This window comes from Lepisosteus oculatus, chromosome 6 (assembly GCF_040954835.1).
Source record: "Lepisosteus oculatus isolate fLepOcu1 chromosome 6, fLepOcu1.hap2, whole genome shotgun sequence".
Lineage (NCBI taxonomy): Eukaryota > Metazoa > Chordata > Actinopteri > Semionotiformes > Lepisosteidae > Lepisosteus > Lepisosteus oculatus.
In genome coordinates this window covers 41033438-41060471 of record NC_090701.1, presented here as the reverse complement: position 1 = coordinate 41060471, position 27034 = coordinate 41033438, and the positions used below count along the sequence as shown (strand labels likewise).

At 38.1% G+C, this 27034-nt stretch overlaps 1 protein-coding gene across 9 annotated transcripts in view; it reads left to right on the top strand.

Annotated features, from left to right (window-relative positions):
- Positions 1–27034, top strand: part of myo3a (myosin IIIA) — a 95136-nt gene that overhangs the window by 6453 nt on the left and 61649 nt on the right. For all 9 annotated transcript variants that reach the window (XM_015353915.2, XM_015353913.2, XM_069191273.1 and 6 more), the window contains exons 3-5: positions 338–472; positions 20040–20144; positions 21924–22023. In XM_015353915.2, coding sequence (XP_015209401.2) covers positions 338–472; positions 20040–20144; positions 21924–22023 — 340 coding nt within the window. The remainder of the gene's footprint in view (positions 1–337; positions 473–20039; positions 20145–21923; positions 22024–27034) is intronic.

Sequence of the window (27034 nt, the reverse complement as noted above, 5' to 3'; positions counted from 1 at the left end):
TAAATGATGAGTGAACAGCTGCAAGTAAGGACCCCCATTGAAATGATGCATCTTCCAAGAGACATAACTTCTCCAATTTGCCGTCAACCAGATTAGAAGTGCTTCAGGATGAATACTTGTATAAATCAATTAAGAAAATAATTAGTTTAATTTCAAAGAGAGGAAGACTACGTAGATGGCCAGTATGGGTGGAAGAAATTTCTGTGTCATATATTTCACTGAGAGCCTTTCACAAACTGTAATAAACACTACTAGTTTATTATGGGGTTTTATGGTAGTTTTTTTTTCCTTTTATAAAAAGTTTAATATTAATATTAATATTGTTCTTTGAAACTAGGACATCGATGAAGAAATTGAAGCTGAATACAACATCCTCAAAGCCCTCTCCGATCACCCCAATGTCGTCAAGTTTTATGGGATGTTCTACAAGAAAGATGTGAAAAATGGGGATCAACTGTGGCTCGTCCTTGAGGTGCGTTTCTTTCAGGAACAAAGAAACAAACACCCGTGGCATTTAGTGATTGATTTCTTTGTTCAGATATTCACCTCAAATGGGACTGAACATTTGCATTTTGTAATGTGCATAATTATAATATCTTGTAAGGATGTTGTGCAACCTCACAGTTATAAAAAATTAATCCCGCAATGTACAGTGAGTGTTGTTCTGTACTCACCTTTTAAAAAGGTTTTTGCCCCTTTGACTGAAAACAAAAATATTATCAACCATTTTCATTATTATTTGAATGCTTGAAACTGTCAATGGGATTGAGAGTAGGAATAATGAAGATGATTACTGCTGTAGAATAATATTGCAAAAAGTGTCAGTTATCAGTTCTCACAGAAAAGTTAATCTCTTAACTATGATTTGTCCCTTTAGATGAGCTGAACGTTGAGATGGAAGCACTGGCCTCCTGCCAGTAGATTTCCACAGTATAGCAGAAAACGCAACCCCTTAGCCATTTATAACGACAGTGGCTTTTTGCATTCGGTTAATAACATTTGCTGATTGTTTTTTTCCAGCATCTTTCTTTACCATGCAATCTTTCTATTCACAAGCTAATAAGCTGATGGCATTACGTGGTGTTCTAAAGCTGCCAACCATGTGTATTAACAGGTTAGCATACAGTGCGCAGTACGATAAGCATTGCATAACAGTCTTAGTCATCTGAGGCTTTGCAGCACATCGTATTAGCAGTGCCTGAAGGATTCATTGTATCCACCTGTATCCTGCTTGGAGAAGCAGCAGCTGAATTCTAAATCTTTAGGGGACCAAAATTGTTGCACCACAACATTTTTAGCACCATCCTCAGGGTAACCAGTATGAAGTAGACCCTGCAGCTCAGAAAAATAAAATACCCTGTCACTGAAAATGCTTTTCTGAAATGAAATGGTTTCTGTAAGTGTCAGGTGTTTGTCTAACATTGACACAGAAGACTCTGATTTGCACATCGACCCCAATATGTTAAGCAGCTTCCTTTTCCAATATTTAATCTTATGAATCTGTGTTTCATCTAACAGTGGTGTAATTGTGATTCACCGTACCTGTGAGTTGTTTTGTGATTTGACCACAGGGTCAATGACACTCTGTGAAGAAAATCATTCAATGTTTAGGTTTTTTGTGATTTATATTGTACCAAATATTGTTCAAGGCAAGTTTGTTCATCTTAACTGTTTAAATAATAGCAATTGTTTAGACATTTGCTTGAACTCCCTAGAATAATATAGAATAATCCAATGCTCTTGTTTAATTCCTAATGTTACAGCACTTATTTCAAGTGCAGGAATGAGCAAAAACCAGTCATGTTAGAAATCATTTGCTTGAATGTTAATCAATTTGTTTTCTGATTATGCAAAATAGGGAGAATAAAATGCCATGGAGTGTAGAACAAATGCCAATTTGTACAGTATTAAGTACAGTAATCCCTCATTATCTTAATTTATTCCCTCAAAACCGCTCAGAAAGTGAAAACTCGAATAACAGAAATTAAATTCCCATTAATTCTCATATATCTGATTGGCTCCAGAAGTAAAAAATGTTCCTTCAGACACCTTAATTTCACTTCAATATAGCAAAGAACTATCTAAACATAAATTCTCGTTAAGTAGGAATTACATCTCGTATAAATGAAAACAGGGATGGCATGGTGGTGCAGTTAACCATGGTGGTTAGCATTCGGGCCCCAGGGCCAATAGCTGTGTGGAGTTTGTATGTTTTCTGGGTTTCTGACGGTTGTTCTGGTTTCCTGCCACAGTCCAAAGACATGGTAGGCTAATTGGGTTCTGAGAAATTGGCCCAGGTGTGAGGGTGTGTGTGCTTGTGTTTGTGTCTGTCTGCTCTTGGATGGACTGGCATCCCATCCAGGATGTGTCCTGCCTTGCACGCGTCGCTTACCAGGATAAATTCCGTTTACTCTGCAACACGGTATGGGATAAAGTGGTTAGAAAATGGATGGATGGAGAAATGAAAACTAAAGTAAATCCCAACTTACCTAAAGTGTCTGACCGACCACATGATAGGGGGTCAAACTGGACATGATTGCTTTCTCCATTGTAAAATTTACCTGCAAAAATGCAGACAGGAGCCAACTAATTTTATAACCTACTACAGCATTGATATAAATCTACAGTATGTGATAGCTAGCGGATCGCCATCAAAGATATGAAAAATCTGAGCAATATTACCAAAAATATGGGAGACATCATTGCCTGAGCAGTCAGACAAGTAAAACCAGGTGAAGATGGACATCCCTGGGAACACCTCCTGGAAATAATAACCTGGGAGGAGCATTTGCCTATGGACAGCAACAAATCCCAAACCCATAACATTTAGAATTCACAATATACAGTACAGTAGACCCTTGCCAGTGTCCAGTGAAAGAATGAACAATGGGCAGCAATGTGCTGTGTACTGTATATAATGTAATTATAATAATTAATAATTGCTTACACTAATATAGCATTACTTTTCTGGACACTCCACTCAAAGCGCTTTACAGGTAATGGGGATCCCCTCCACCACCACCAGTGTGCAGCATCCACCAGCCATAGTGCACCAGAACGTTCACCACACATCTGCTATCAGTGGGGAGGAGAGCAGAGTAATGAAGCCAATTCATAGAGGGGGATTGTTAGGAGGCCATGATTGATAAAAGGCCGATGGGAAATTTGGCCAGGACGCCTGGGTACACCCCTACTCCATTCGAGAAACACCCTCAGATTTTTAATGACCACAGACAGTCAGTACCTGGGTTTTACATCTCATCCAAAGGACAGCGCCTGTTTACAGTATAGTGTCCCCGTCACTTTACTGGGGCATTAGGACCCACATGGACCACAGGGTGAGCGCCCCCTGCTGGCCCCACTAACACCTCTTCCAGCAGCAACCTTAGTTTTTCCCAGGAGGTCTCCCATCCAGGTACTGACCAGGCTCACACCTGCTTAGCTTCAGTGGGTTGCCAGTTGTGAGTTGTAGGGTGATATGGCTGCTGGTGTGTAGTGGAGGTGGAAATGTTATTTGATGACCTCCTGTTGGCAGTGTACTAATTTGGCCGTACAGGACTCCAGCCAGTTTGAGAGATTAGTGGGATGAATGATAGCTTGAACAAGGTAGGAGATCTTCTTTCAATTAAAGGGATCTAAAAGCAACATTAACATTCCTCTTAGATAAACCCTGCTCAGTGGCATTCATTTCAAGTATCATTTCATGAAAAGGGCAGAAAGTCAGGTAAAGCATACAGTAGGTGTACCATGAAAGGTGATTTACCTTTTGTTATGTACTGTAGCTCAGGGCGGGATGCAACTTTAATACAATCTGTTCTATTGTAACGGGAGAGTCCAGGCTCCGTGAAGCGTTGTTCAGGTCCCTATGCAGACGGTATAATCCGGAAGTAAGTGGAGAAGGACAAAGGGGAGGAGACAACGAGGATCAGAGCAGGTTGACAGACAGGGGGGTGTGGCGATGGTGATCTGGTGCTCGGGGCACGTGGCCAAGGCGAAGTAGTCCAAGGAGTCCAGGGGGGAAATCCGGGGTGAAGTCCAAAAGTTCAAAACCGGGTGATCCAATCGAGACAAGAAAAGACGAGGGTAAGATCCGGTGCAGGGACAGGGAATAAAAACGGGATGACGAGGCCAGGCGGTTCGAGCCCCGGACTCAGACGGTCAGGACACCGTGATGAAGCCTGTGCTGTCGGGTCTCTCCTGGACCCGCTGGTAGGCAGGCTTCCAGGCATCCATCTCCCAATGCTGAGCCCAGAATAGCGAGAGCGCCAGGCTTAAATAAGGAGGGGCAGAACAGGGCACAATTGAAAGTAATCAGGTAAAATAGGAAAGAGCTAGAGCACCCTTAAGAGCAGAGATTACAATCGTGACCACTATAAGACAAATTTGAATGGACAAATACTGTAAGTGGAAGTGCATTTACAAGTGAGAACAGGAAGCACTTCGTTACCTTAAGGGAGAGTCATGGGATTGTGGAACAAGTTAACCAGTCCTGCTGAAAGCAATATTTAGAAGAAACAGCTGGATGAGATCCCTTAATCAATTAGCTACTACTAACTATTGAACAGGGTAGAGGGACAGAAAACTGGCAATTGAAATGAAACCTTTCTTAACTGCTTTTTGTCATCATTATCATCAACATCATCATCACCATCAATATTAATCTATACAGATTAATTTTTAAAGAACTGTTATCATACTTTCTTATATATTTTCTCTTATATACATGGATGGGGTTATATCAGATTTTTTTATCCATTAGTTCAAATTTGAAACATTTTGAAGAATGGTCACTACAGGATACAACCTGTAATGTCATTTCCAAGCAGACAAGCTGAAGTGACCTTTTGCACCCAGGTTTCACATTTCATTTGCCTTTGAAACCGTTTGTGTGGAAGCAACATACTAGAGGTCAATGTGTGATAAAACACTCTTCTTCTGAAAAGTATTAAGAAAGATTAAAAAAGAATTGAAGTGTTTTTATCTTTGTTCATCCATTTGTAGTCTTATGGATCGACAATAGCCACAAAAAATGAACAGTAATGGACATCTGATTGGATGCAGAGTACTACTAGAGAACTGTCAACCTCATCCTGTTGTCGTTGTGTTATACATAGTACTCTAGGACTTCTACAGATATTTAACCCTTAGTTGCTGATTGATTAAAAATAATTGATTTAGGAATTAATTAACCGATTAATCATCACTTGTGAAATGAGCTTCCTAAATCAGAATTAATCTCTCAGCTACTTGTGTGAGCTTCAGTTGTAAGTGGGTTATGGAAGCTGCCTCAACAATTTTTATTTCATTATATAATGAGGTAAAAAATCAAAATGCAAACACATGAAAATGTACTGAGGAATCACTACACACTGTTAAATTATACTGCTAGTTTCATTCCATAGGTGCATATACAGTAATTTACCCAGCAACCCAGTAAATATAAATATTATATATAAATATATAAATATAAATATGCCCCTGTTGCAGAATAAAACTTGCCTGTACAAATTGGGAATCCAATGCATAATAGCTAAACCTAAAAGTCATGTAGCCTGTCATGGAGCAATTGTACTGTAAATCAGAAAAAAAACAATCTCCATGGTTACTCTTCTGCACTCTAAAGTATCATTTCCCATGTACTTGTGTGATCAAAGGAGCTTTTCTCAAATTCTACTTGACCTCAAATTATATCCCAGTCTCCTACCAATTGGACCCTACATGTTGCCACTGCTTCAACACATGGATGGCCTAAATTGGGCTTGTAGCTTCCCCCTTTGTTCCTGTGTCTCTGAAATAGAACCGTTGTGGATATGAATTTAATACCGATAACAGATTTTGATCATTGATAGCAGACTTTTACTTGAAATTGAGTTTGGTTTGAGAAAGAAAATTGTTAATTGCATGTACTGTATAATAGGCCTTTTCAAACCTTGCTAGAGATTAATTTGTTAAAATGTCATAATGTACGTTCATCAGCGCTCACTTGAAGATTTATAGATTTGTTTTCCCCTTGTCCACCTGAATATCATACTGAAATATACTGTAACTAACAATCAATTTGTTTTACCATCTCAAAAGAAACTGCAAAAGAGTTTTATTGGGGCATTACTTTATTGACAAATAAGCCCTTCATCCACAAGTCACCTTTGTGAGCCTTTTATAATGCTTGATCTTGAAGAACAGAATGTCCGCTCTCCTTTGTCTTATACAGTATGTTTCTCTGAGGATTACACCAGTAATCCATCCCCAGACCTTCACACTGGCATGTCTATTTTTTTACTTGTACAGCATTCTGGCAAACACTTGACAGTTTACTCTTGAACGAGACACTTTGTTGCAGTTTGATCAGTCATAAGGGTTTCATGTTCAGATATTTGTTTGATAGGTTCCACATCTGAGCCATGGTGTTTCAGCAATAACTACCTCTCCCACACCAGACTCTCCTCGACCTCTCTTTATTACATCGTTTGATACGATGAGATTAAATGTGAAATCAGATGCCATTTAAAGTGCAATTAGTAAAGGCTTACCTTTGGCCCTTCAAACAAAGATTTTGTCTTTTCTAGAAAGTGTTTTCTAGAAGCGTTTTTCTCTTCTGTTGGTTTGCACTTATGAATCTGTGTTTCATCTAACAGTGGTGTAATTGTGATTCAGAGATTTAAAAACCCCTAAGAAAGGCATTAGACTGCTGCTCTACGCAGGCTTGTTTAGCCTGAAGGTGGCTCTCATCCCTATGGACTACAGCTTTAAGATCACTGCCTTAGCATGGTGACAGGGGACACAGGGTTCACACTGGATGAGGAATGAAACCAAGATCCTGAAACTCCCATTGCATCTTTTGCAACAGAATGGAAGTTAATTATATTGCCCTGGCTATATTCCCCCTTTGGTGTGAATAATCGTATCTACATGAACTTCCCCTTAATGTACTGTATTTGGCGAAGCAATTTATTACTGTTCCACTTGATTAGCACTTAAGAGGTGGTTTAAGTGGGTCTTTACATACTGTATGTGCTTAGGGATCATTTGGGCGAAAATGTGCTGTAAAATGCAAGTAATTATGATTTGATTATTTCCTTACATTATTTTCTTAAATTCAAAAACTGGAAGAGGTTTCCAAGTTAAAGTTACTGTACTGGCATGTCATGTGGAAATATGTTTGATGTTTTGAGAAAGAAGCATCAAACATATATTACATTTCTGTTACTTATAAGGCAAGATTGTCATTAAAAAAGGATTTCACTCAGATTCTTAGAGTGTGCCTTTTCACCAGTTCTTAATAGAAAATTGCCTACAGTATATAGCCATAATTCATGCCTAAATTCATATTCATATCAGCATTCAATGGATGACTAATGGCATTCCCTTCTGCCTAAAGTCAGTGAAAAATAGACTTTTCAAAGTTTGAGCAATCTGCATTCATCAAGGTTTGTGAAGGTGATCCTTATTATTCCACAATCACATAATAGGTGAAGGAGTTTAAAAATGCACCAAAACTGACTAAAAATACCCCCAAGCCTGTGACCTTCTGTCACAGCCAGTCTACAAATAATCTGTATTGTGTAAAGCATGATAATGTTTAATTGGCAAATCAAGCTTGCTAAACTTGTCATTATGTTTACAAGTAATTACAAAACTTATAAATGTGTTTTAGAAGAATGGACTTTCTCTTAGAAGCTTTTGAACCACTATCCATGGACACCTTCTTCTTCCAGATGGTTGCTCCATAAAATCAGATTGTGGAGTCTTATGTCAATAATAATAATATTGCTAATAATAATGTGCAGCACCCACCTGGATGATGTGACACAGCCATAGTGTGCCTGTCTGTTCACCACACACCAGCTCTCAGTGGTGAGGACAACAGAGTGATGAAGCCAGTTCTTAGATGGGGATTATTAAGAGGCCATGGTTGATAAAGGCCAATGGGAAAACTGTCCAGGACCCTGGGTAACACCCCTACTGTTTTCAACATTTTTGGGGATTTTTAATGACCACAGAGAGTCAAGACCTCAGTTTTACATCTCATCTGAAGGCTGGAACCTTTTGACAACATACTGTCCCCATCACTATACTGGGGCATTAGGATCCACACAGACTGCAGGGTGAGCACTCCCTGCTGGCCCCACTAACACCTCTTCCAGCAGCAACCTTAGCTTTCCCAGAAGTCTCCCCTCCAGGCCCTGGCCAGGCTCACTCCTGCTGAGCTTCAGGGGGTTGCCAGCTGGGAGCTGGGAGCTGCAGCTATACTGTACAGTATAGTCTCAGATGCAAGATTAATGCCAGCATTGTAAGAGTTTCAAATACTTAGAAGTCAATATATAAAAACTTGCTTTTCCAGGATAAATCAAGATGGAATTTGACATTTGACACCATTTTGCTTAATGACCATGCAGCAGCTCTGAAGTTCAGGGTTACATAGGCAGTCTTTCGCCAGTGTAGGTTTGGACAGTGGAAACCTCAGTCCTACAGCTCACACATACTCTAACTCTGAGTGATGTATTTATTCCTGAATTCTCCTCTTCATGTTACTATTTCCTGATACCATGTTTCCAGGAATTTAAGAGACTGGACGAATAGGCTAAATAGGCTGAGTTAAGAGGAAGGGTGATTACTTAGAGAAATAAAGTCAAGCATTTGTTATTCTCTTGTTTCTGCGAGCGAAGCCCAAAAAGTAGTGCCCTGCTTCTTGTTTTTTGTTCCAAATGCATCTGTGAGAATTTTGTCTGAGGTACAGTATGTGTAACAGGAACATTTTCAGCACCAGCAGGTTCAGCAGGTTTTTGGTAATTGTGGGTATGACAGACCCTACCGTCAGCTACAGGGGTTCCAGGGAACAGTGCCTGCAGTATGAACACTCACCATGACCATTGAAGTAAGGAGGAGTCTTACAAAAAAATAGGGTGTTTAAAAAATCTAGCCATCACTAACACCGGTTTTTAGAACACAGCCTCCAATTACACCCAATTAAGAATGTTAGTTCATCCACTTATTACCAGTAATATAATAATTAACAAATGTACACCTAGTGGATCTGTTTACAATAATTAGAGGCCTATGGTGTCCTCTCATAGCAAGCTGGCTGTGACTGCAGCCCCTTCATTTGAACACGACAGACTTGATTTTCTACTAGAACACAAGGATTCACTGCTTTGTCCTAATCCTTGAGATCCAGACACACTTGAACATTCATCTGGCCAATACTCGTTTTAAAAAGATTTTCATGCACAAATAGTACAATTGCAGAGTATCTTGGATTTGGGTAAATAAATAATAATAACAGATGTCTCATTTCAGAAATGGTATCTTCATTTACTATCACACATTCGATTGTGTGGTAATGTATCATTGTAAAATGATAATAGCACTGCTGACTTTGATTAACTGTCAAAGCAACTCCATCACGGGCACATTTGTTTCCAATAAAATGTGAGATGTACATAACCATTATGGAGCAGTTCATGATGATAACCTTCAGTAATTGCTTTGAACTCCATCCGTAAGATAAATAGAGTGATGCGGTGATGTTAGCTGGTCATCCTTTAATGCTTCCCTAGGGTTTTTTTTTTTGCTGCAGTAGTTTCTCATAAACATGACAGTATGTCACAGTATAAAATAGATGCCATATATCTGACTGTGAATGTAAGCATATGTAAAACGTCAATGGAAATCACTGCCATATGTTAATGTATACTGTAGGTAGATTGCTAGTAAAAGTATAATTTAGTCTTGGTCAGAATTATAGAAGTTATATATTCCCTTCATAGGGCAGAGTTACTGTATGTAGTTTAAGTGCAAATTTGTTAATTCTCGACCAGCTGATTTTGTCATCTGAATTCCATTTTTCCAAGCATGTTAATTTTAGTGTTATTGCAATACTGCAATAATACTTATTGCAATGTCAGGCTTAGCTATGTATACTAAGCAGTGTCATGCGATTTCGGCATTTTACAATGACATACTGTACATCTTTTCAGTACGCAATAAACACCCACTAGACATCTTGCTACAGTCTTCACTAGACATCTTGCTACAGTTCTGCTCGAGGAGATCAGTACACAAACATTTTGAGAAAATAAAATATGGCAATAGAGATAAGGTGGCAGGGTTCAATAATAAAATGCTTTAGAAAAAAATATTCAAACTCAACTGAATAAATGATGGTGGAAACAGAAGTTAAATGGTTAATCCCCTCTGTGTAATTTCTGTATGGTTGAGTATCCATTGAGATGTCTAATGCTGTCAAAACCAATATGGAGTATTGAGATCTGGTTGTACGATAGATGGTGGTGTGGTGTGGGGGGTTGGGGAAACAGCGAAAGGTGATGAAAAGTGGAAATGTGGGTGGGGGTAAAGTGGTTTGGTTTATAATCTAACACTAACTGTATAATAAAAATGTTTTGAAAACAATCTGAAAAGCAGTCATGAAAGAAGTCCATCATAGTTTGAATACAACTTGCCATTGCCCGCTACAACATCAGCACATAAACACAATCGAGCTACTGTACCTCTATGCCTGTTGCCAGGCCCTCCCAGAGCTCAGGTGAGGTCCGGGCCATTTCATATTGTGAGGCCCCCTCCTTGTTTGGGAAGAGGGGTAAAAGATAATGTAAAGAATGGCATGATGGGAGGATTAAGGCGGGCATTTTGAAATTCCTAAAGAATGGTAGAGTCAGCACTGAATGGGGATGTTTTTTCACAGCCGTGGACTTTAGTCGAGAATCACGGTTCATGGTAAAAGTTCCAAATTCACCTCAAGTCGAGAAACACAGCCAGAGGGTTAAGGTGAAGGGCCATGCACCCTGGGCTGAGGTGAGGCCCCCCTGTGAGGTGAGGCCCAGGCTAAATGGCCCTGCTGCCCCCCCCCACCGTAGGGAATGCCTGTTGTCATTGTTTAATTCTCTCAAATAATCAGGATCTCTTCTGTCCTTTAAGCTCTGATTACTTTATTGATTCTCCAGCCCTTTGAAAGGAAAACCTTTCTCACAGATCTCAGGCAGTGTACTCTGGCTTCATAAATGCACAATAGGGTTTAAAGACCCATTGTTTGCATGGACCTCTCATGAAAATGTCTGTGGAAATTGGACACCGGCTCATTACTGGTGTGTAAATAATAACACTGTGCACAATAGACTAGCTCTCACCCTCTGCTGCTAGAGTCTTGTCTGCTCAGCAAACCTGTCATTTTATGGTAGAGGGTGAAGATGAAGGTGATTGATGCTGAAAAACCATAAACGTCAGTATGAAACAGAAATAGAAGCCATAACGCTTGAGAATACAGTTTAAAAAAAGCCACTCCTCTTTAAAAAGTGTCTGTCTGTTGCACAACTATTGATAGGGGATTGCAAAATGTAAAAACTATTTTGAAGGAGGTTGGACATACTGTATAAAGGGAAATATGAACTGATAAAGTCAAAATCATGACGTGAATTTCCAGGAAGCAGACATTGATCATTAGCCACATCTAGAGCTAATAGTCACTTGAGTGGGAAATTAAAGGAACTTACAGTAAAGCACCAATGTATGTGTTTTAATACAGGGTGCAGAAAGTAGATGCAGACAACTGATGCTCAGGTCTGGAGTTTAATGGACGCTGTGTATGTAGCAGCTACTGAACGACAGTAGAAAGCCAAGTACAAAAGAAAGGTCAATAAACTCACTCATAGAAGAGGTGGTGTGCAAGCAAGCTGGTGTCTAGGGGAATTAATCAAGGTCTTAGTTAACCAGGGAATAAGAGCAAATAATTCAATAATTTAATCAGTGAATAACCGAGTTCATCATTTTTCAAAGCAAAGAAGATTAATCAAATATTTAACTTGCACTGTGAGAATAATCATCCTCAAAACTGAAACTTACAAAAACATTGTTCTTAAAAAGCTTTCATGTTTGCTGTTCCAAACTGCCAGGGGGCACCGCTGGTGTCACGCTTTGATTAAACTCACCTGCAAGAACTGTGGATTTTCACATGTAGACTTCTGTCAGTGACGTTTCTACCTTTCTCAGTACCAAAGCAAAAATAAAGAAGGAAGTTTATTTTTACAGCAAGTCTTAAGGCAATTATCTTTAAGCTTACCAAAATGATTTTTTGTGGCTCAAAAATAGTAAAAGTCCATTCCAGGTACTGTAGGAATTCTTCTATCCTAAAGTCTGTTCTTGAGCTAATTAAATATAGTCCAAAATAGTTCTGTAAACAGAGAGAAAGTTTATTTGGCTTGGTTCTAAATTGTAAGATTACCTCACTAATTTCAAAGTAACAAGGTTAAAGCACATACTGTACAAGAGTTTGAAAATATATATATTTTTTTACTTTTAGGCACCCAGCAACAAAATCAGATAATTCTGATGAATATTTTGGAAGAATTTTATGCAGAAGTCTTATTTGCGTATCAGTACATAGTATTACTGATATTTTAATTATCATTTTAGGTCCTCATGGGGAACTCAAAACGTCTTTGTTGATTCCACTGGTAATTATAGGACCTCACTTCAGAAACATGGAAACGTGACTCTCATCCTACTGTAGCTTTATAACCAACGATTGGACGGCAGGAGAGAATATTAAATTGTCTAGTGGATAATTGCAGCACAGAGAATACTTCAGTATGCACTGTGCAATGTAAACACGCAGTGTGAGCTGGCAGTAGTTGTCTAATCGGTGCTGTGTTTCTGATCAGCTAAAAGTAACATGACACTACAGCAAACATGCGTAGTGTCAAACTAAACTGTAGAGTTAAACATGTAGAGTTCAAATAAACTTGACCGAAAAAAATTACGCGTTCAATCAATGTACTGTACCATCTATTGTACATTAACTACAATGTAGCTCTAAGGGTGGTATAGGCATTATTGATCCTCACAGTTTCTTAATGGTAATTGATTGTAATAACAAAAGAGTAAAAATATATCATATCTGACTGATTGCAGAATACCGAACACTTTTTTTTTTTAAATGTTGACCAGCACCCCTCTTTTTCACATTGACATTAATGAAAACTTTTCTTAATGGAAGATCACTGCCATATGCAGGCTTTTTCTTCTACCACATGAAAGAAAACTACTGCTCAATCACAAACATGGTGACACAATTACTGACTGAGTCTCACAATGATTCTGGACTACACCTGCACCTTGTACTTTATTGCTCTGTTTTAGCTGGATTTGACATAGCCCCTGTAAGACGTCCTCAGTTGTAGCCAATTTATTCGTGATTCCAACAAATGAAAAAGATCTGTCCCTCTTTCCCTTTTCCCATCTCACATTTGCAGTGAAAGCTTAAAAAGCCCCTGCGTCAAAAATCCCGCAGATCCGACTTGGTCATAAGACCTTTCATTTATTGTATTATGCCAGGACTACTTAGCTTTCACATTAAAATGTGTCTCTCTCCCTCCATGTAATTTAATGATGACAGGTGATATCAAGTGTGATGTCAGTCTTGACGTCAGCCAGAGCTGGCTTGCAGCAATGTTTTTGACTGCTTAGCATTAGATATGGTGCGTGCGTTGCTTTGAGTCACGCTGCAAATTGATCTTAAATTAGAGGGCTTTAAAGCTCTGATTAATTCTTTCCTGAAGTTAAAACATCAGATGGCCTGAAACTGTTTGAAGACTCTTTACTAAATGTTATTGTAATTTTTTAAGAGAGTTTCCTGTTTCATTGTTATTACAGCTTGGACATATTGTACAGTGCTTTAAATTTCCAAACAAAGATACTTAAGGTGAGCCTCTCTCAATAACATTAAAGAGCTTTGCATTGTTTACGATATTTTTTAGATTAATTTATAATCTACATTATAGATTTAGATCTATAATCTATAGATCTATAATTGGAGCATTAAGTGGCATAGGCAAATATGTGCTCCCTATGCTGCACTTAGTTAAATCAACTAAAAGGGTAGAAGATACTGTAATATTTTAAAGATAATACCACATTCTGGTATGGCAAACACGTATCCTGTAGGCAGAATTAAAATGAGGTTGCAAATGGGTTTCACATTTCTGAAAACCGTTTTAAAAGAGATGATTGCAAATACACATTTCTACCATTGCAGCATGGTCTGACCTTTATTTAATGTAGCCTTTTCAGGGCCTGTACATAGTAGTTGCAAAATAATTTGATGTTGCTGTGGAAGAAAAGTCTTGTATAAGTTTATTCGATAAAATAATTTAACTTTGCTTGATAATGAACATCATTATTTTGTGGAACCTTCTTAATAGCTAATTTGTTGAATCTTGTTATAGGTTTAGAATATTAGGTCTTGCTGTTTGCTTAAAGAGTATACAGTTAGATACAGTATGTCTAAATGTCTTCTACTTTTTTGTGCCATAATGATGTCAAATTTGTCAGAGACTAAGAGGAAGCAAATCCTCATATTCACTGTACATACTGTAGTAAGACTCCTTAGTGGTGTAAATACGATAGTTTTAACCAGGATCTGATGTGATGTATTGTATGTTAAAGCAGTATACAGTAAATCAATATTGAACCATGTTTTCTTTTACGGCATCAGATACTGTTACAAAACATTTTATCTTACAAAGTTCTAAACTCTGACCTAAGGATGTAATTTTTTCAGCAGATAGCTAATAACTTTAATTCCATTGATTATTAACAGATAACAGAGGCATGAAATCAAAATCAAATCTTTAAAATAATTTGTATAATTAATAAATTATAAATGTAGCAGAATCCTGGTTTTCAAGATCAGGGCTTGTACCATGAAGTGACAAACTGTAGTGGATGAATAATGCTAGGTGGCAGGTTAAACGGTGATTTTCTTGATTCTACAGTTACCATGAGTGTGCTTAATACAGGAAAGTAAGTGGAGTGACATTTGGCAGCGGTCTCATTTTTGGAAAGAGAATGGAAGTGTAAATCAACATTGAACTCAGCAGAAGGGAAGATACTGGGCCAACTAAAGTGCTTTCCAATAAATAGATGTTGAACCTGCTGCCTGGTGATTACTGAGCGATGTGGGGATCTGATTATCTAGAATAAGATACATACAGTATTTAAAATTTTTGCAAGCGGTTTTTCCTCTTTGACAATGAAGCTGGGTCCTGTCACTCGTCCCTTCCTGAGCACCATGGCAACCCTTTCACCAGCCACTCACTCACAGACAATTCACTGATTCCCAGCTACTGTAAATGGCTAAAGGCTGGGTTTTTCTTCGGCGGTCCTGTTGCTTCACTGCAGTGTGGAGGCGTGTGGCCCTAAGTCTATTATCCATACTCAAGAGGAAGCTTACTCTAAGACCAGACACCCCAAGCTTCACAGGGTCCTAAGGGAAGTTTGTATTCTCACCATAAGCGGATCTCAAACCAAGAATGGTGAACTATAACCTAAATAGTAATACACAGATCGTGACACAAACTGCGAACCTTAACCATCGAAAGATTGCACACCAGCAACCGACCCAAGAACACATCCATCAACATAAACCATAATTACTGTATTCATAATGTTTCCCATCCACATAGTGTGGAAGCCCGGACAACCCTAACACCCTCTGGGGTTTTGAATCAGATGACTATTAACCAAACGCCGTTTCAGGGAAGAGAAAAATAACCCTGTCTTTCCCCCAGTATTAACCAAATCTTAGCCATTTATAGTCTTAACCACTAATGATCACTAATAACAGCAGTGTAACCTTACCAGGCTGATCCTGTTTGGCCAGGATCATAACCCACACTTGCATACCTCTGACATAGCAGCAGTCAGGTCTGGCCTGCTACAAGATTCCCTGAGCCTTCTTGATTCCTGTGAGGGAGGTTTTATCACTCAACCTAGAGGAGGCCAGCAAGGCCTTCATCCAGGAGACTAAGCTGCTCAAGTACCAGAACTCCCAACCGTTTGGAACCGCTCCAAACCAAATGCTGGCTGGCGTGCTCTCTCTGTCTGTCTCTGTCCCTGTATATAGAGATCGCTTAATGAGTGACAACAGTAGCAATGTCCATGCTTCTCCCATCTGCAAATGTGTGAACTTAACCTACAGTTCTTGCACACATGTGCACCGATCTCTTAAAAATTCTCAGCAGACAATTTAGCCCTTATATGGTTGTCTCAATGTCCCCAATAAACAAAACTTCCCCACAATAGAAGCTGCCCAGTTTTCTGATATTGTTGATCTTATCAGGTGTATTGGGCCTATCATTGTTTCAGCAATGATTTCTTTACCTAGCTCTATCAATAAGGGCATGGAAGTGAGCAAACGAGTCAGCTCTCCATGAGCTTCCCCACAAAGTGTTTTGTAAGTGTTTAGGGTGTTTTTCCTGGTTTTTAAAATGGCCTCAGATAACAAAGAAGTTAAAATTAAACATATCTCAGCCAGCTTTTCCAAAGAGCACCATTTTCTGGTGTTAAAATATATATACAGTATACAGTATACTTAGACATATAATGTAATTTTCAATACACTGCCATATTATAAAATAGCTGTCTTTGGGTGCAAAATTTACTTTATTTTAACACTAATTCTTTGTCATTGAAGCTTAATTTCTGATTGAAACATAGACAGCAAAGCAATTGCTCAAAGAGTGCCTGACAGCAACAGATTCTTCTGTTTTTAAGAGTTTATTTTTCCAGATATAGTAGAACGATTTGTGTACCTCCATGTTATTTCTCTTGTTAGAGTTGTGCTCAGTCAAGAGCACTTTTCTGTTCTTTCAAGACAGATTGAGACTGCACTGAATAAGGGGTTATTACTGTTGCCTTGACAACAGCGAGACAGTTTTGTGTTTTCATGGTTTTGAAAGGACTCATTACAGCCGTAGATTTTAGAGGACTTCTTTCTGTCCTATTGTAGACCTTCTCAAAGCTCCAATTACTAAGCATGTGACATTTTAATCAGAATTCGTTTATGTCAAACTCACAAAATGGGTGAAACAAGAAACATATCCACATATAAATATGCCAACCATACTATTTAGACGAAAGTCCTGTTTTATATTGAAAACGCATAAAGGATGTGAATTGTCTTTACTTAATTTTTTGCCTCCTTGGACGTAATTATGTGATCATACAGTAGCTATTCTCCACTAGTTAAGAGAAATAGTTCATATATTGTATGTGTAGGATAACCTGTCTTCTACAATACACGGCCTCCTATGGAAAGCTTGTATTTTTCCAAATTTGGGAAAGCAATCAGCATTTGAGCAGATATCTTTGATTACTATAACTTACTGGTAATTTAATTTCCTTTTCAATCTTATTTTTTGGTTATTGAACTTCCTGTTTAACCTTAATCCTAGTTATTACTTACTAACCCGATATGTTTTCAGTTTTCAGCAGACTCCAAGGCTGTCTCTTAGAACCCTAAATAACAGTAACACAATATTTTAAACAGCTGTTGTTAACTTGTGATAATAAAAAAAAAGCTTAAGTCTTTTAATGAGGAGATATATCAGAATAAAAATAACAGGTTTAATTCTCAGTACTTTATTTGTTCAAAAGAGATTTTTCTGGTATGTTTAAGGTATTTCACTGTTCACATGTCATATTAAGCTGGAGAAATTATATCTGGAAAATAAGGTACTATTGTGATTGGGGGATTGATATTTAATTTATCCTCAAGGATATAGAGATGGAAGGAAGATAGCTATCAGTTATACAATACCTCACACAGAATTCAGTAGTTAATTCAAGGATCTCATCCAGCCATTTTTTGAAAGAAGCCAAGATATTTACTTCAACCACAGGGCTGGTTAGCTTGTTCCATACTGTACTTCCACAGACCTTTGGGTTAAGATGTGTCTCATGTGCTCGGTTTTAAATGTTCTTCATGGTATTTTCCACTTGTGTCCTCTGGTTTGTGTTCATTCTGGTGGTTTGTCTGTTCATTCTGATGAAATCTACAGCATTGACTGTCTTTGAGGTGTCTTTGAGGATCTTGAAGTCCTGTAGCAGTTGTCTGTTTGAGACTAAAAAGATTCACTCCTTCAGCCTGCCAATGTAAGACATTCCCTTAAGCTCCATAATGTATTCCGTTACTCTTCTCTGGATAGGCTCCAGAGCTGGACTGTTAACCTTCTTAATTGCTATCTCACATTATTAAGAAGATGTAAATGTTGTGGCAACATAAACACATTTTATGTGACTGAAAGTCTTTTTCAGTTGCAGCCTCTACTAGCGGAGAGTATTTATAATTTATATTAGTATTTAATGAAATTCACTTTCATGGAAAAAAATATTTGTATACAAGTAATTTAGTACAAAACCATAATACTGTAAAAAAAAAACAAAAAAAGTAAATAAGTGATCTATGAGTTGGTTCCAATGTAAAATTATGGACCTAGTGTAAAACATTTATTTAAATTTGTTTTAAGAACATGTAGCTCATTTGGTTCAAAGCAGTCTTGGAAAACATACAGTACCATTCTCTATATTTAAAAAAAACTTATGTTTGAAAGAAACTGAAAAAGTAAAAATATATTTATATTGTAATATATTTTGAGATTTCTTAATATATACAGTATTTTATGGGGTTATCTCATTAGAATTTCAAACATGAAATTAACATAATCCATTTATCAGATTTCAGTTTAAACCGCTTTTGATAAAATGCAGCTCATTGAAAAGAAATGGCTTTGGAGTTGCCTACACTGCTCAAAGCGTGGTGTAGAGGACCAGAGTATAGTATCAAACACATTTCCTGAAGTGATGAGGAAAATGTATTTTTGTGGAGTTAACGTAAGCCTGGATTTTCCTGTTTGCTTTTCTGTACGTCAACACAGACGGAACCAGAGTTTCTGCATGAGTTGTAGCAATGCTTATAAAATGACTCCGGGCCATAAAATTCTTGATGTGTTCTTGATGACAGGCTTTAGAAAGTCTTTGATATTAATATGGCACATTAAGAGATCGTGATGGTTAATACCTACTGCTGTGATTTACAAGATTTTTAGCCTCTTCCTGTTCTGTTTAAAGCTTAATTATAAAATGTGTAGGACAGTTACAACATGACAGTTTACCGCGATCCAGGAGAACATCATTTTTTGTGATTTACATTTCAGCATGGGCTGTTTATTTTAAGGAGTGTCAATTCCAAAGTCATTTTGTACATGAAATCATTTGAAGCAGAATTCTCAAATTATATTATAATCTCAAAATTTAGGTATAATAATATTTAAAATAGGTTCTCCATTATTTTTAGTTTTGTTTTATTAATTTAAATTCATATGACTCACCTATTGTGAGGGATAACACATTTTAATAAAGATTTGTTTTTAAACTGGTGCCAGTTCGATTGTCTGATTTGAGATTTTCAATGTGAAAGAATGGCCACTTACATACATTTTCTACTATTTGTGCATTTTGTACTTCTTTTTTTTTCATAACTGACACAATGACTTCAGGACATAACAGTTTCTCGCATAGCAAAAGAACATTTTTATATTTGCTCTATTAATCATATGTTTTAAACTGTATACAAAGGTAGTGCCTTTAAAAGTATCTTCTAATAGACCTTAAATGAAGAAGTAAAAATGCTTGATCAGGAATGTTGGTGATCAGTTAGAGAATAATGATCAACTCTGTTCATATGCTGCAAGACAATAATTTGTTGGGAAGAAAAATAAAGCCCAAGGATGTAAGGTGTAATTATTGTTTTTGTCCTTGTGAATGAGACAACTGTTAATACAGTAAAAAACACTGTTTTTGAATTAAAGGGTGAAGTTGACCTTTAAGACCATCATTAATGACTGAGGTGCTTAGCCACCTCAAAGCCCAATAAATCCTTCTTATGAAAATCCACGGTTTGCAAAGGCGTGTTTTGGATTTTACAGGATCTGTTTTTGAAAGATAAGGTTTTAAGGATTGATAAACATAATCCCGAATATTTTCACATTAATAGGTGCTAAATATACGGTATTTGTAGCAACATTTTTTGTGATATCATCATCTCGTGTTGAGCGTTTGAATAAATAATATTTAAGATGTAATCTCATCCCATTAATGGTGTTTTTTAACTCAGTGCTCTTCTTGGGTTTGTGTTGAGACACGAAGTGGTGTCTGTCATGGCAGTGACCTCTTGTCTTTTGCTCTAGCTCTGCAACGGTGGATCTGTAACAGATCTCGTGAAAGGTTTGCTGAAGAGAGGAGACAGAATGGATGAGCCAATCATTGCCTATATCCTGCATGAAGCACTTATGGTAAGAGTTTGAAACAGGTTGAATTTTTTACTTCTTTATGACCGATTCCTTTCCATTCTTTCAGAGATCTTTTACAGTGCTTATTGTTGGAGTTCCCAGCATGAAGTTTTGTGTTTCAGAAACTCTATTCTTATCTTTAGGGAGTCTTCTCTGTTATCTCTTGCACCTCCTGAAAGGTTTTTGGTATCAGCTGTCATTCCAAAGGTGACACAGATACTGTATGCAGATCATAATGATCATAATCAGATCATATCATAAACACATCATCTCAAACCCGTGGCACAAAAGCAAAACAAAATCTCAATAAGCATCTGTCTTTTTTAGAGTTATTATTCTATAAATGAGATATGCAAAAGGTATAGATTGTTTTATAAATCAGTTAAATAAACTGTGATATTAATATTGAACTATTGTTACTGTTATCTCAGATTCTCTTATAAATGTCTACTCAAGCCAATCTGTAGCTTTCAATTCAAATGTAACATGACTGTTCTTAGCATATAAACAAAATAAACTATCCTTGAACAGACGTCTGTCAGTGAGCCTCTGTCTAAAGACACAATATTTTTTGTGAAACATGATGTTCTAAGTTATTCCTCTCATGCAATTTAAAAATGGACTTAAAAGACTGCTCATCACATGCAGGATCTCCTCTCTACCAGCCCCTTACCAATGGTCCCAGAGTCCCTCAGGACATATTCTGTGCCAGGAATGGGTCACTGTCTTGATGATCTTGTTGAGGCTCATTGCTTCCTTGTAATTGGCAAAAAGTGAAATGTATCGTTTCCCATTACAGCAATAACAACAGCAAAATGCCGTAAAGACGAGGACGTCAAAACATTTCCAAAATAACCACAACATGTGACCAAGTTTGATGCAAAAGTTTATGAAGAAAGTGGAAAACACTACCGCTACCAATTATATAAACATGCTATTTGTATAAAGTAGTATACTGTAGGTAATGACATTGAAAAGCATATTTTTATTTTCAGCTGCCAAAACATCCCTTTATTTACAGTACATGATTCCATATTAATTTTCCATATTAAATGGATTTAAAGAAGTAGGACAACAGATTAAGTGAAGCTGATGTTTTAACAGCTAATGCACCACAAGTGCCACCTATCGATCTTTGTCCAGTGAAGATTCTTTGGGCAGTGTAACGAGTCACACTACACTGTGGCAAAGTCGTCTTGCCACTACAAAGAGCTGTGATGCGCTGCCTGAGTGGCTGCATCAGTATTAATTCATTATCAGATTTTCCTGGGGCTGTATATTGCTCCAGAATAAACACTTATTTTTTTTCCAAAAACACATACCAGCTGTGCACTCACATTGCTGCTTCACATTGCACAATACTGTCGAGAGAACCAGGGCTCTTCAATTTTTGAAAAGCATGAATGAATCCATACCTGTTCCACAATATTAATCTTTATTAAAAAGTAATATGTGGTCCCTGAGTCTTGTTTCATATGATTCACATGATAAACGTGAATAATAAACCTACAGAATCTTGGACACCAAAGTAAGAGAAAACATCTCTCAGTTATCTTGTAGTTCACATTCTAGAAAATTCTGTGGGCTGCCAGCAGAGGTTCAAATTCTGGCTCAAACTCTATGCAGGGAAGGTGAAAATTCTGAATCTGACTGCAGAAGGCTTCTGGCACTCTTTTCTTTCTTCCATCCTTAAGGTGTCTTCTTTCAGTACCACAAGAAAAACAGCATCCTGGGTAACATTTGACTAAAATGTGTTGACAGGACTTCTTTCCCATCCTCCAGGGCCTTCAGCACTTACACAGGAACAAGACTATCCATCGTGACGTCAAGGGAAACAACATCCTGCTCACGACAGAGGGGGGAATTAAGCTTGTGGATTTCGGTATGTGGTTATTAACATGCAGCTGATAGGTCAAAGCCATTACTGTCAAGCACCTTTCACTGTTAATTGCATACATTTTTTTTAAACTGCCAAATGCATTAATGGGGAAAGGCAGTGGTAGGTAATGCAGACAGAGAGAACATTGCTTCAGCTGAAATTAAAAACCATGTTTAAATCTTTTTTTTTACAAAATGTCAGAAGTCCTTTCTTATTCTAACTGTAGATACCTGCAGAAAATTATCTGAACAGCCTCATGGCATGTTCCATACCAGCTTTTAAATACCAGATTCAGTCATTCAGGGAGGGTCAGGACAAAAATTGTCAAAGGATAAAATAAGAGTATTCAAATTGCTTGTGGGCTGTATGTTGTACAGTTTATCACTTACAAACACACATAACATACAGACATGGTCCAGTTTTATTGATGATCTGCTTACCACTCTCCCTTTTATACTTCCAGTTAATAGGCTGTGGTTCTTTCCACAATCCCCCTGTGTGTGATGTTGACCAGTATCACAGCAGGTGGTTAGACACAGATGCATTAAATCGTGTTCAGTGTCTGCTTTTCTTTTAAGTCAGGCGTTTTTTATTTTTCAGTTCATAGTTCAGAAATGGAATCAAAATTAAATTCAGATGTAATTAAAATCATACTTCTGCCCATTTTGGGACTTTTTACTCTGCAGACTATGTGCCATGTTTGATTACAGCATCCCCTCCAGAGGGAATGGGGAAAAAATCTGCTCAATGCTCCTGTAACAAAATCCGCTGTGCTCTGCTGTAAACCTGGCCTATTATCTAGGTATTCAAAGCTGGACCAATATGAATGTTCAATTCCAATATGAATACGTGGCATGGGTAGTGCAGTGATTAGCATTGCTGCCTCACACCACTGGAGCCATGAGCTTAATTCCAAACCTTTGGGGCTATCTGTCTGGAGTGTGTGTCTATGTACTATAATAATAATAATGAATAATTGCTTACACTTATATAGCGCTTTTCTGGACACTCCACTCAAAGCGCTTTGCAGATAATGGGGACTCCCCTCCACCACCACCAATGTACAGCATCCACCTGTATGCTGTATGCCTGCGTCTGTGTGTCTGTATGCAATATGTATGTGCCTGCTACTTTAGTCGCTAACTCCTCTATGACTCCGTAGTGGTTAAAGTGGTTAGAAAATGGATGGATACACAAATAATCATCCAGTACATCTTATGTTGTGGCAACTGACACAGATGTCATGTACTGTGTACCACTTGCTACACTTGTATCTTGCTGGCATAAATACCTTTATTCAGGAGATTCTAATCATATTAAAATCTTGCATGTGGTCTTTCAAATTTGAATTTATGTGTGAGCTCACATGACCTGACACTGTTTTAAGCTAGTGACAACAGAGTTACCGATCTAAACTGATCTTGGAAGCTAAGCAAGGCTTAGTTGCGCTTGGTTCATACAGGAATGGGAGATGTCTATTGGAAAAAAAATCTGCTTCTGTACTGTATGTGATGGTGTGCCAGAAAGAGGCACAAACCAATGTCCCATTATGGTGACCAGGGACACTGTATTGTAGAAAGTGCCATCGTTTGGATAAGACGCTAAAGATTTGAGATTGACTGAGATTTTGACTTCTTGATTGAAGTTACCATGACATATTTTGGGATGAGAAGCAATGTTAGAACATAAGAACACAAGACAGGTTACAGACATTGAGGAGGCCATTCAGGTACAGTAGTTAGGTACTGTAGGTAGCAGCTGTTTGATTCAAGGAAGTCATCCAGCAAGTTCTTGAAAAAAGCCAGAGCATCATTTTCAACAACCTGGATGGGCAGTTTGTTTCATACTCCCACAACTCTTTGGGTAAAGAAGTGCCTCCTGTTCTCAGTTTTTTAAATGTATCCCCACGTAGTTTCTACTTGCAGTATGCTCTCTGCTTCTTATTTCACTGTTCATTCTGAAAAACTCCTCGGGGTTGGCTCTGTAAATATCTTTGAGGATTCTGAATTCTTGAATCAGGTCCCCTGGAGTCTCTTCAAGCCTGAAAAAAGGTTCATTTCCTTCAGTCCGCCAGTGCAGAACATCCCTTTAAGTTCCTAAACATATCTTTCCTGGACTGCTGAGACTGCTAAGTTAACATCTTTTCTACAACTCAATTTAAAATTTGGAAAGTTGTGTAAATGAGGTCTCTTTTTTCTTTTAATGGTAATTAGTAGGATACCATCAGGCCCTAGGTATGTATTAATCTTCAGCGCTTCTAGTGCCTGAATCACTTCTGCTTCTCACATGCTCACACTGTTTGGTACAAAACTTCCCCTGCCTGAGGTATGCTGTTGTATTCTTAGTGGACATCTGACTAAAATATTTGTTAAATACATCAGCTATTTTCTGGCCAAATCCCAGATTTAAACTTTTGTCTTGAACAGCCTTATTTGAAATTGCCCCTTAATCCAGTAGGTGAAGCAAGTTCTCACTTCTTCACTTGATCTGCTGTGTAGCGGGCCTGCTGATACCCAGTGACTGTGGAGGGTCACCCTGAAGGGTGCTGCACTTCACAGCTACTGTAGATGAAAGTAGTCCCTTTCTACTGCATATGCAGCTTGATCTGGCTTCTTTGGAATGAAGTGCTATTTAAACACAAGGAATTAATATTGATACAGGGCACTTACCAAATATGTATTTCCATGTGATACAGTTTGTAACAGAGTTTAGAAATGATAAAATTTGTGGGTTATTTTTATAAGTTCGTATCAGTGCTTATGCTAATTTATTTTTGTGATTGCAGCCAGAAGTTCATTTGCTCCAGACCAGATCAGCAAATTAAATCAACTGAGAGTGATGTATTCAAAACCGTCAGTGACACTTTATCATTGAATATCCAAATCTCATTTGAGACTGGTGAAACAGAAAAGGAGCTTTTTTACAATTAATTTTACAATTAATACATTTTAATTGGATTGTTTTAAGGGATACAGTCAGCCTCATGGATTCTAAAAGGGTACATTGCAAAAAATAAAAGGTTGAAAGATTTGTTTAAAGGAAAAAGGAGAGGCCTGTATACTGCATTTAGTGTTATAAAATGGTGATGACATGCTACTTCTAATAAATACGCTTTTAACATTTAAATCAGTAAGCTCTTATTTTGTATTGCATCATCCTAGTGGAATATGTCCTTTAAGAGGTTTAAGGTGGAAAGCTAGTAGGTGATCTAGAAAGGGAAATAAAACAGATGTCAGCTCTGAAGAAAAATAAAAAGCACCGCGTTGTGGCTGTGGAGCCTCTCCAGGTGCATGGGAGACAGAGGATGAGAGTGAGAACATGAAGAAATGAGGTGGGGAGGCAGAACTGAAGAAACATCAGTTGAGAAGGGGTGCAGAAGGTCATGTGGCAATTTAGTACAGTAAATGGGGAAAACAGCAGAGAAGCCATGTGATCATTCTGGCCAATCGAGACAATTCTTGTGTCCTCACAAAGCTGTTAAGGAAATACCCGCACTCAATATTATGCTAATGCAATTAATGAGTGCAAATATCAGTTAAGCAGAAAATATAAAAAGGTAGGGGATAGTTGATGGTACTGTATGACTGGCATTTGGAAGACAGAGCTCTAGCATTGTTAGAATGGGGCTTGATGGTACTTAGGGTGAAGTACTCAGTTTTCGCGAAGGAATGTGCACAATAACAAAAAGAAAATTAAGAAAATATCACATTTAGAAACATGCTAACCGGCCCCTACCTGGAGAAAGGACGACAAGGATTGACCTGTGAGAAGGTTTGTACAAAGTAATTGCCAGGGAGACAAATTTGAAGTAAAAAGTGAGACACTGATATCTGTGAATAGTTTAAAAAGAAATATTTTGCTCACTGAAAGATGGTAGCTGGTGTGATCCTCATTTAAGGATCAATTGAGCTTCTGATGTCCTTCTGAAATTGAAGTATGGGTTCACTGTGAAAGGACAGTATAATCATGTCCAGGATTACAGGAAGAAGACTGGCTAACCATTTCAGGGGCAAGGTCAGAGCACTGAAGACCAGAAATCTTTCCAGGCCAGAATTTCCCCACTTCACCTCTCCAGGCTACAATTACACTTTGCTTTGAATTTCTACTCCCTTCATCTTTCTTCCTCACACCTGGATAAGATAGCACTGAAAAGGTTGGAACACTGCTTTTTTTTTTTGCTTTTAAATTTTCAGTATGGAATTAACCTTATGCTGTTTGTTCCTGTGCATATTAAGATTTATTGAATAAATGGTTTGTCTCAGAGCACTGAAGCCCGGGGTTCAATTCCTGGGGTGCTATCCGCGTGGATTTTTTATGTTCTCCCTGTGTTTGTGTGGGTTTCCTCCATTAGCTCCAGTTTCCTCACTCAGACCGAAGACATGTTGGTGTTTTAATTAGCTTCTGGGGAAATTGATCCTGGTTTGAGTGTGTGTGTCTGTGCTTGGTCTGTCTCTCTGCCCTGTGATGGACTGGTGTCCGCTCCAGGGTGTACCCTGCCCTGTGATGGACTGGTGTCCGGTCCAGGGTGTTCCCTGCCCTGCGCCCCTTGCTTGCCAGGATAGGCTCTGGCTCCCCCGTGACTCTGAATGGGAAGAAACGGTTAGAAAATAAATGGATGGATTTAATGAATAGTGAAATATTGAACAGCCCAATACTGGATCCGTCATCCACCTAAGTTATCTTCTGAGAAATTTGTCCATTAAGAAGAATGTCAGCCGTGCTGATATGTGCTTTATTGTACTAATGGTGGGTATGTACTGTAAGTATTTTGTAATGATTAACCCTTCCATGCAACTCATTGGCATTCACATACAGTACCAGGTGAATTGTGTGATACACACACATGTGTGTGTGGGGGGGAGGGGGACTGCCTTGTAGCAAATGCGTATGCTTTTCTTTTGAAACTATTTAAACAGAGATAAAATCATTTATTCTATCTGTGTCTTGCTGAGCATAAAGGAAAGTCAATGAGCTACACTCAACTCCAAGGGCCACAATTGACCAACTGCGGTAC